Source organism: Chlorocebus sabaeus, chromosome 7 (assembly GCF_047675955.1).
Source record: "Chlorocebus sabaeus isolate Y175 chromosome 7, mChlSab1.0.hap1, whole genome shotgun sequence".
NCBI classification, from domain to species: domain Eukaryota; kingdom Metazoa; phylum Chordata; class Mammalia; order Primates; family Cercopithecidae; genus Chlorocebus; species Chlorocebus sabaeus.
The window spans coordinates 37,962,864-37,974,429 of record NC_132910.1 but is presented as its reverse complement, the minus strand read 5'-3'; the positions used below and the strand labels follow the sequence as shown (position 1 = coordinate 37,974,429).

Sequence of the window (11,566 nt, the reverse complement as noted above, 5' to 3'; positions counted from 1 at the left end):
TCAGAGTCTTTGGTGATAGTTCTTGTTATCAGGCATTGAGCATGAGAACCCTCTCTTCATGACCTTCTGAAGGTCTGTCTTTTAGGATTTTTAACACAAGTGGCTCCATTTTGATTCTGACAACTTTCACAGTATAATTCTATACCACTGTATGTAACTGCTCTTTACCCTTAGCAATACATCTTGGGAATTTACCCATGATTATATATATATCTATCCAGTTTATTCTTTTTAATAGTAACAGGGTGTTACATAATATTTAGTCCGTCTCCTTTGTAGGCTTGTTTGCAGAATTATAGGAAATGCTTCAAGAAATATTATTGTGCACATGGGTATTTCTCTCGGCGAGATACTGAGAAGCAGAATCACCGGACCAAAAGGTAAGCTTAGTTTTGTGTTTGGTGGATAATGATTATTGCCCTTCAAAGTGGCAGTTGCAATGAAAGGGGCTTTTTCTCTGCACTACTCTGTCTACATATCTGCTGACACTTGATATAGCCAGATTTTCTATGCTCAATCTGATAGCTTAGAACTGGTATTTTATTATTGTTTTTACTTTTATTTCCCTGGTTGTTTAGTCTTTTAAGTTTAATGACCATTTCATCTATTGTTCTGGGGCTTGCCTCTTCTTCTTTACATTTTCATACCTTTTAATCTATTTTTATTGGATTGTTCTTATGTTTGATATGTAGTAATTCTTTTTTATATCAAGTATGATAATTTGCTATACATATGTAAGATTTTTTTTCTGGAGTATTGCTTCTTTTAAAAACTTTGCCTAGGGTATTGTTTATCATATATAAGTTTTATTTTTATATAATACATCAATTAGATAAATTTCTGATACATATTCCTTATACCTCATGCATATATATATTCATATTTTATGTATATTGTACTAGTGTGGTAGTACAAATCCCCTTGAGGCTTACCACTTAGCACAGCTGCCTTACCTGTGAGTATCTGTGTCTCTCCCTGACAGCTTTCTCCTCTGCTGCAGAAGAGGAATTTCTGCTCCTCATTCTGGGAGCAGTTCTGACCTTGATTGTTGTGGTTGGTCTTTAATTCTCTGCTCCTCTTGACCTTTGAGTGGACACTGGCTCCTGGAGTTTCCAGCTAGATTAGGCTCCAGTAGTGGTAATTTACTTAATAATACACGCTTTGTGTGCTGTGCTGCCTTCCCTTCCTCCCCTTCCTACCAGTGATTCCTGTGGTCCCCTTTCAAATAAACTATTTGTAGTTGGATCTTTGAGTCACGGTCTTCTTCTGGGGGACACAAACTAAGTGCTATCTTTTAGTCAGCACTTACTCTGTGCCAGGCAGTAGCTAAGATTCTGTTTTTATGCAATGTGTAATCACATTATCTCCATTTTGTAAATGAAGAAACCAAAGTTTAAGTTAAGTAAGCTACTTGGGGATGTTCATCAAGTAAGTGACAAAAATATAATTTGAACCAAGGCCCTCTGACTTTCAAAACCCATATTTTTGACCATTAGATTCAGAAACAACTGCCTTTCTAGCATATCCCTCACTCATTTTCTCATGAAAATTCTGCTCCTTAATGGTCCTATTCAAAGGACAGTTCCTCAATAAAAGATTCCTTGGTATTATGTTCCAGTTCAGAATTAATTTTTCCCTTCCTGGATTTTCATACGACCGACTGCCTTTCTTTTGGAATGTAATACGTTGTCTTTTGTTTATTGGTGTGGATATCTCATTTTCTGTGCTGTGTAGAATAGTTTTTGGGAGCCTAACACATACCAGGTGCTTTAAAATTTTTTTTTTTTTTTTTTTAAGGAATGATTATAAATTCCTTTAGGGCAAGGAGTATGTCTCTATATTGCCTAGCTCATGTTTTACATTAAGAAGTTCAATGAGAGCTCATTGGATTGAAGTTCAGGAACAAGATCATCTGCTAGAGGACATAGCATATACAGTTTAGAAAGGACAGAATTGGGGAAGTAATTTATAGATATTGACACAATAAATAGGCTAGTTCATGACCTAAAGAAATTTGAAAATGAGTACAGTTTAAATTGGCCTATAGGTTTGTGAATCCAGCTAAAGGCTAATCCAGTGTGTTCATAGGATATCTTTCTATACCTCTTCTGTTCCTAGTCTAGTACTAGGCATTATTGTATAATGGAAAGACACCCATAAAAGAAAAGAAATATCTGAGGCTCTCATGTCTTCGGCAGGAGTTCAGATTTAAGAGAATAAATTTAAAAAGGAAACTTTTTTTTTTAAAAACAGGACCTCACTCTGTTGCTGAGGCTGAAGTGCGGTGGTGTGATCATAGCTCACTATAGCCTTGAACTAGGCTCAAACAATCTTCCCACCTCAGCCTCCTGATAAGCTGGGATTACAGATGCATGCCACCACACTCAGATAATTTTTAAATTTTTGGTAGAGATGAGGTCTGTCTATGTTGCCCAGGTTGGTCTTGAGCTCCTGGACTCAAGCAATCCTCCTGCCTTGGCTTCCCAAAATGTTGGGAATGTGAGCTACCTTGCCTTGCCCATTTTAAAAAAATAATTTAAACTTTTATTTTAGATTCGGGGGTACATGGGCAGGTTATATGGGCATATTGCATGATGCTGAAAGGAAACTTAAAAATATATTATCAAAGAGTAGACGATTTGTTTGAAAAAATGTGTATTAAATTGCTGAAGCACTATAGAGGAATGATAAGAATGTGCTGTTGGCTAGCCAGGGAAGACTTCCAGAAATAGGTGAAGGTTGAACCAAAACAATTATGTGATGGTTGCTATTTGGTAGAAAGCAGTGAGCAAAGCACTTTGGTTAGTATGAAAAAATAGTGCAGGGTCTAGAATTAGTGTGTTGTATTTATGGAGGATGCAGAGTGGATGGGCTTTGCTGGTGGAAGGACTTTGCTGTGTGTGCTTAATACCCCCCAAAGGGGGACTCTAGGCAAACTCGGAGGCAGGTGAAATTGGACTTGAGAGTTCTAGCACATGAATCTTTCAGTACTTCTTTTCCTCTTCTGGCTTTTCTTCCTTTCCATCCCTCACCCCAGCCAGTCATCGTGTGTCTTATTGCCAGCTCTCACTTAGGCATATGCTCACTTAGGTGTAGATAATGATGGTTTACAATTTGAAATAGTAAATCAATTGGAGGGTAGGGTGGAAAGGGGAGGACAGGGAAAAAGTTTTGCTAGTTAAGATACACGTATTAGCAAAGGAATAGGGGTGAATGTTTACAGACAACTTGATGAAAAGGCAGTGGTTTCGTTTGGCTAGGGTAGTGAGCTTCCTAATGTTATTGAGTAAGAGCACCCCTTGTTAATAAGAAAAAATTGGTAGGTTCCTACATAGTAGTAACTGTACTACTAGTATCCTTGGGAAAAATACATGTTGATAAGATTACTTTGAATTAATACATTTTAAAGTAATAGTATATATGGTGGTTAATTTAGTTTATAGACAGCAGTCGGAAGGATGTGGATTCACAGACCCCTTTACATTACTTGACTACTTCCCAGATCTTTCCCACAGGTTGGATTTCACTGGGCTAGCATAGGATTTCTGTAGGGAGGTTCATTCTGTGAGACTTATTTATTAATTAACTCAAGAAATATTTATTGAATTAAGTGCAGTATGCTCTTTTAGGCTCTGGGAAAATAGTTGGAAAAGAAAGTAAGACCCTCCTTCAGGGTGCTTATATTTTAGTGAGAAGAGACAGTAAAAAATATTACACAAATAACTATGATATTTCTAATGGTGTTAAGTGTTACAGATAATAGGGATTATCTGGGTAGGCTGGGAGGAATGTTACTTAGATAGACTGGAGAGAGAACTCTCTAGTATGGTGACATTTGAATAGACATTTGAATGAATTAGGGAGGGCCCTGTAGGTCTCAGGAAGAAGAGTGGAATGCATACAAAGCCCAAGAGGTGGGAGCATGTTTGCTGTCCTTGGATAACAGCAAAAAGACTGGTGTGGCTAGAGTAGGATTAGGGAGATGAATAATTAATTGTGGTAGACGATGGAGTCTGGTAGTGCATAGCCATATTATATAGGATCTTGCAGGCCACTGTAAGCACTTTGAATTTTACCCTAAATGAGATTTTAAAAAAAGCCATTGGAGGATTTAAATCAGAATAGTGACATAATCTGAAATGTTTTAAAAGAATCACTATGGCTGTTTGTTAAATAGATGATTAGGTAAGCTTTGAAGTAAGAGACCAACTGTAGAAATCCAGGCTACAGATTAATTCTCAAATGCTTCTGATTGGTTGAATAAGATGAGGATAGAGAACTGACCCTTGGATTTGCAATGGAGAGGTTACTAAGGAGTGTGTACTCAATTTGGTAGGTAATAATAAGCCTTCAAAGGTTTTATAGGGAAGTTATACCATCAGTGTGGTACTTTATGAAAATTTATCAGTTGGTACCCATAGATGGGAAGAATTCTTTTTTATAATTTTATAAATTATAAAAAATTATATATAAATTATTATAGATAAAAAGTCTGATAAATTTTAGGTACTCATTTCAACAATGTAATTGGAAAAGTATGGAGGCTGGAAGTAAAGTAGCAAAGGTGAGAATGGAAATGACATTTCAGAGTGTGAACTGGAAGAACTAGGCAATTGAAGGAATACAGAGCCAGAGACAAAAGAGTCTAAGTTAAAATTTTGAAATTGTGTGATGAGAAAAATGGTGGTTCCATCAACAGAATTCAGAATGTCAGGAACAGAATGAGGTTGTTTGGGAAAGATGATACCCTTAACTTTGGATGTCATGGTTTTGAAATTTTAGACATCTAGGTTGATCTCATAGCTCACCTTTAAATTATTATTCTTCAATCCTCTTCCAGCAGTCCCTCTTTTAGAAGGGATTATAGCATTGGAAACTATAATCTCTTGAACTGAAGGATCCCATCCTTCTTCCTAGAATAAACCTTTGTTACTTGACTCTGTAGTCTGTATTGATGATTCACACAGAACAAACCTCACGAAAAAGTCTGTTATTCTTATTTATTTATGTGCTAGGTTTGAGGTATTGGTAGTGAATTTTGGCAAAAATGTCTTTTAGAATGGAAATGTAAGTCCAGAATAAAGAAGAGAGATAAACGTTGACTGAAATGTGGGAGTCATTTTCTATCAAACTAAATAAAAACTATTTAAAGGAAAGAATGTACCAAAGAGAATATTAACTATAGGTGCCAGAATAATCCTCTGTAGTAGGAAAGTTAATTTGACATGTGGAGGAGAGGCAATGTACATTTAAAACTATCAAGAACATACCTCGAAAACTTTGCATTTGGCCAATCACCTTGATGGGCCATATTACAGTGTAAAATAAAACTCAGAGCATGCTGAGGTGTAGGAGTGATATAAAGAGAAACAAGAAGTTTTATGAGTTTCAAAGGAATGGTCAAGAGAAATGTACTTCATATTAAGTCGATGCAAAGTAAAGCTAAGGAAATATGCACCAGAGAATTCAGCAGAAGCAAGAAATCCAAGGAAGAGGTGACTTAGAATGATGTTAAGCTTCTTTAGAATTCATGAAGATATTTCAGGAGTGAGTTGAGGAATGCTGTTTTTCATTATATTCTGAATGGGTATTCTTCCCATTTTAATTTATAACATAAAAATATATGGCAATGGAATGGGGGTGGTTACTATTTTGGGGACATCCAAGTTGTAAATGTATGAGTCACAGCACATTTAGAGGAGAAAAAAAAATGGAGATCAAAAAGTAGCCATTAAAGAGGCAGAAGAAAATGGTTTCAGAATATTTCTAAAACTTGGATGACTTTATACTTGAACGGTTAAAATGGCATGAAATCCATTTACCTTTAAAAGACCCTCCAGTGCTGCCATGCAGTGCCCTGCCATTTTGTTGTGGTTGCTGTTAAGGGATTAATTAATTTCCATAATAGTCTTTACTTTCAACTCAGGAGAATGTTAACTTTGTGCTTTTCTAGGACAATTATGGATATGAGTCTCCTTTATCTTCCATGTAAACCTGACTAAACCACAAGTTCTCAAATTGACCGAATTAGAAGTTGGAGGAAAAATTCAACTATGCATTTTTTGAGTGAAGGATACTCATCACTTCATTCTCTGACACAATGTAATGTTGAACCCAGTTGGTATGTCTTTCAAAACTGACATGGAGTCTGTTCTTGACTGTGCAGTTGTGTGTGTGTGTGTGTGTGTGTGTGTGTGTGCGTGCGTGCACACGTGCACACAAATGCATGTTTTCTCTTTTAAGGCTATTACTTCTCTTTGAAACAGAATACCCTGGGTAAGTTATAGATGGATATTATGGATTTAACCCAACTAATTGTAAAAAAGTGAATCCTTCTTACCAGCAGGGCTCTTCCTATTTCCTAATTCTCATTCTGCTACACACAAGGAAATACTAGGATACAGAGCTGTTTGAACTTGAAAAAGAGCTCCATGTCACACAGTAAAATGATATTTTAGTTTTACATTGTAGACTAGAATGTATAGTGTAAATGATTCCTTGGTTCAGAAAAAATATACAATGTTAATATATGCTTATTAAATAAAGATAGTTGTATACTACTTGGTTGAAAGCTGTTGAAGACAATTTATAAAATAGCATGCACCTGAATATAGGGCCCAGAGAAACTTAAGAACCATGACCTGAACTAACTTTCAAGGTTTTTAATCTATTGTTTTTATTTCCTGTGGAATTCAGGTCATTATTGCTAATTTCAATTGAAAAAGACTTAACTAAAAGTTTTTTTTTGTTTTGTTTTTTTTTGGTTGGTTTGTTTGTTTTTCAGGTCATAGAGAGTTTCACATCACTGAAATGAAATCTTCATCCACATAAGAAAGTGTAAAGAATTTCATATGTTTACCAAAGTATCATGTTTTTACCATTACCCTAACCTTATAATCTGTTTATATTTTTAAATGTTAACAGATTTCAAATACTTATTAGAGAAAAAACAATGTTCTATTAAGGAGCTTCAGGTATTTGCTTTGTAGATGTGGTATACAGATTTAAATTGTGCTGGGATTTATATTTTTTACCTAATGTGTATCCATAGCTATTTTGGCTGTAGCAACACGGCTTTCACTTTGCATAACTAATAAAAGTAGCTGATGAGTCAGTCTAATGATATTGCTTTGTGCTTCTTTAGAATCTTTCATCTGCAGCTCACTAAATGCTTTGTAAACATTAATTAAACATCACAACACACATTGGAGGAAAGGTTAGTGTTATTATCCTTTTATGGAGAAACATATATAGAGGGCCTAGGTAGGGCAAATATTAAATATATAGAACTGAGTTCTACAGGATACAGGTGCCAATAATGCTTCTTCCTGGGCACAGAGAAAGGAACACAGGTGTAATTACAACAAAACCCCCAAAGTTTATGGGGAACTTGAGTTTCACGAAACTCAGAAAGCTTTGTGAAATAAATTTCAGAAATTATGTATTAAACTGAAGTTTCTAGTTAGAAGAGTGTGTACCCAAACTTATCTTTTTCCTGATGAAGTGGAAAATCAGGTCAGGATTACTGCAACGTGCTTGAACTTAATAACTGAAAATAGAATCATATGATCTGGGTGTTCTAGCACAGCCCGATTTCGAATAAGCTGATCTGCTTCTCCCATAAGTGGATTCAAACTATTCTTATTGTCTGACCTAATTTTTAGTTTTGAGGATCAAATCACCATAGCTATTATGGCCAGTTTTGAAGCTTTATTTCTATATCCTAAAATAAAGTGGGTATTGACCAATTATCACACAATTTGGGCAATTCAGATGGCTGGCAAATCAGTTGTTCAATTGCTAGTAACACAGATAGGAATTCAGCAAGATGGAATTTTATATTTCTTTCATAAAAGGAAGTCTGAAGAGAGGCTTATATGATAGCTCTAAAGTGGTGTCAGTCACTCAGGCGCTTTTAGTTTTCTTCCATTCCCAAGGTTTTCACATGGTCCAAGATGGTTGCTGGGATCCCAGACAGACATCACATATGTCTTCTAATCAGGGAGGAAGCAGAAAGGACAAAAAGACATGCTTCAGCTGTTTGTCTTAAGGAACTTTCTCTAAAGGCCCACTTACTCTTTACCAACCATCCCTGTCTTCAGGAGAGATTGGCAAATGTAGTCATTTAGCTGGATACATCACTACTTGGAATAAAATTAAAGTTCTTAAAGTTCTATCATGAAGGAAAAAGAAGAGAATAGATGTTGTGTAGGTGACTAGTTGTTTTAGCTATAGCAAGCAAGAAAAATCAATGATTAAAGCAAAAAACAAATCCTCTTTGGATAGTGAATTATATGGTTTGACTCTTTGTCTAACTGATATTGACTGAACAATATATACATTTCTACTGTGTTTCGTGACCTGGAGGCACGCCTATGGGTGTGTATGTGTGTCCCTGGCAAGAAAATAACCTAACCAACAACTGCATCAGCAGAATTGTCTGGAAATGTTCTTGCTGTGTTCCTCCCCACCCTGTTTTTGGTCATGCACTGAAGTCAAGGTTCCTGGTGTGCTTGCAACTTAGCTGCTGGTAAAGTTAGGCAGGTCCAGGGCAGTGTAAATCTCCTCTGAACTGTTTGATTGTGATCAGCTGGAATATAAAGCTACTTTTCCTTTTGTACAACTTTTTATCCTGTGTTCTATATGAGTGTGCATCTCTGTGTGTGTTATCCCGAGGTTTGCCTACTCCTTACTCCCCAGACACTGATTTTGGGAGGAGTTTGAAAGCATAGTAATGGCTTACTTGCTTGAAAGAAATATTTCATTTAACACCATTGTAATCGCAAAAGGTTGTGAATATTAACTTATACTTCTTTATAGTTGGATGTGGCAACTATAGTTGGATGTGGCAAATGATCCATTACACATTTGAATTAAACCTATGGTCAAGTGAGCTTTAAGAAGAAGTTAATTTGGAGACACGGTCTCAAACAGTGCATCTTTTAGTTCTTCACAAATATTAAGAACTTTGTTATTTCACTTTCTTTGAGTGGCACTTTGGTGTTCCACAACTTCATCTATACAGATAAATAGTTAAGGGTCTGAAGAAATGAAAAGGGCTGTTAAGGTTAGCTATAAATGATGTTTGGCGATCAGAGAGTCCCTCTAGTGGTAGCTAGCATAAATACGCTTAGGCAACAACAAATAGTGTGGTGTACCCTACATATTTGTGGTGGTGACCTAAGGTTTATAAAGCCACCTCAATTTAATTCTAAATTCTTATTATAGCAGGACTGTTTTTTGAGTCAACTCTCACTAAACATTTTTAGTATTTTTTTTTCTTAATGTAGATTTGGGAACTTGTGGATCATCGTCTTAATGAACCTAGTCTCCTTTGTTTCTATGTGTATGGACTTCCACTTTCTTCTTATCTAAAAGCCACAACCAGTCATTTTTCAGGGCACTCAGTTTGGCAAAGTTTTAAGAGTCTCCAAAATGATGCCTCTGTTGTTAGTCCTTGTATTTGGCATATAACTAGAGTGAGATAAAATAATCAAACCGATGAAGATCAAAATGTCAGGTTTATTATCAATAAAAGTGATATTGAAGAATGTGGCTCAGTTGTGTGGTAACAGTAGGTTTCCTAGGACTGCACCAGAAATAGCCATTTTTCTGGTTGCCTGCCAGGCCTTGCTTTGCAGGGCTAGTCCCTTTTACATAAAGTGACACATAATTTGTTGTGCAAACCAAGACACTTTTGAGAGTCGAAGGGGGCACTGATAGGATGAAATGCCAGGACTGTCCTGAAAACTGTGGCATAAAGCCACTGACTTTTATCTCATGACAGTAGCCAAAAGAGAAAGCACATTGTCTTCAGGCAGACAGATCCCTGAGAGAAAGAGGAGAAAGGAGCTTAGCTCAGCATACTCAGTTGCTTCTCCCTAACACACCAATTAGATAAATCAATTCTTTACCCTTGAAGAGAAGTAAGGGATGGTCCAAAAAGCCAGTTGTGCTCATGGAAAACCCATCCATAGATTCCACAGGGGTATGGAATGGGGGTTTTTCTCATCAGCCCTGCTCCTAATATTTGCACAGCCAGAGTGGGGTACTCTAGGCATAGGACTGAGGAGTGCAGTGCAAGTGCTGATTGTTAACATATCTTCTCAACTTCATATTTAATGGTATGACACTTGGTACATTCGAAATTGGCCATGGTAGGAGTTCTGGCAAATTACAAACCAGGACTTTCTTTCCCCCTTTCCAGAAGAGCTGGTTGTTAAAAAATCATCAGCACACCACTTAGCCCTGGACTAGAATTTTATTTCCACTGGGTTTTATGGCTTAGACTTCCCACTGCCCCCACCAGCTGGGAAAGATGTCTGTGATCAGTGATCATAGGCACATTTGTTATTGCCATGAAAAACTCCAACCACTGCACCTTCTATATGCCTCATAGGGATGCACTCCATTGGTCCTGCTTCACATGGCCTTGGCAGCCGCAGTGTAGTGTGTGCTCCAAGTCTTCTGACCTGGCAGAGCCAAGGAGCCTGAGGATAGGTTTTCAATTTGGCACAGAGATTGGTCATTCAGTGCATGCCTGCATAGTTCCTTGCCAAGTCTATGGAAATGGAAAGCATAAGTGTGACTTTGATGCTTTTAGAATCTTCCAGGCATTGATGATGAGAAACGGGATTCTTCATAGGGGAAGTGAAATTCCTGACAATAGCATTATCAGTAAAGCTGTAAAGTAGCTGAGTTTTAGAAGTTAGAAGCTCTGAATTTGAGTCCTGTTTATGTGAAATATAACTAAACTTTGTAAACAAATTTTTACTGCTTGGAGTGTTGGTTTTTTATGAAGCAGGAACAATATTCTCCCATAAAAATAAGATTTTGAGGATAAAATGAAATAGCATGTGAAAATGAGTTATAAATCTTAAAGAGCTAGGTTAATGTAAAGCATAAGCATTATAAGGAAAGTGTGTATTTGGTGGCAAAAGGAGAGATTAGTTAGTGCTGACATTTTAGCTAATTATTTGCAGGATGAGAGGCAGAACTGGATTATCTGGATTATCTATAAGGCTGACTAAGCATGTGCTTAGCCCTCCAGCAAACGAGTATTGAGTAATGTTTTTTGTTGGGGGGCGGGGATTAAATATTTCTCCTCTAACTCCCCTGAACAAATTAATTAGCATTGGAAATATAAATTTGTTGGATTTCTTTATGCTTATTTTATGGTTTATTGTTTTAAAATTGTAATTTGTAAGGGAGTTGGGGTATTGGGGGTATTGCATTCTTAAAAAGCACTTAGAATCTCTTAAAAAACTTAACCTAGTCATAGTTTCCACTTGTATTCTTGTGCCTTTCGATGCTTTGAAAAGATCTGGGGTGAAGGAAGACTTCAGGGGTACATGTTGTATTATGTACTTTGTATAGGTCACACAAGGGCTGTATTTTTCCTTCACATTATAGGCAGATTCCAAATATAAAATTAATTTACTATGAAGTTTCCTAGTAAAACACAAAATAATATATAACATTGAATAAGAACTATGTTTGATATTTTAAAAAGAACTTAAAAATGGAAATCTTCCAGGTTCAAGGCCAGTTTTTTAGGTTCGGGTTT

At 36.5% G+C, this 11,566-nt stretch overlaps 1 protein-coding gene across 1 annotated transcript in view; it reads left to right on the top strand.

Annotated features, from left to right (window-relative positions):
• The first annotated feature begins 265 nt into the window (after positions 1-265).
• The window catches only part of LOC119619973 (uncharacterized), a 37,505-nt gene continuing 26,204 nt past the window's right edge, over positions 266-11,566 (top strand). Inside the window, exon 1 of the mRNA XM_037986508.2 lies at positions 266-380. Within this exon, the coding sequence (XP_037842436.2) occupies positions 329-380 (52 nt within the window). The 5' untranslated portion in view covers positions 266-328. The remainder of the gene's footprint in view (positions 381-11,566) is intronic.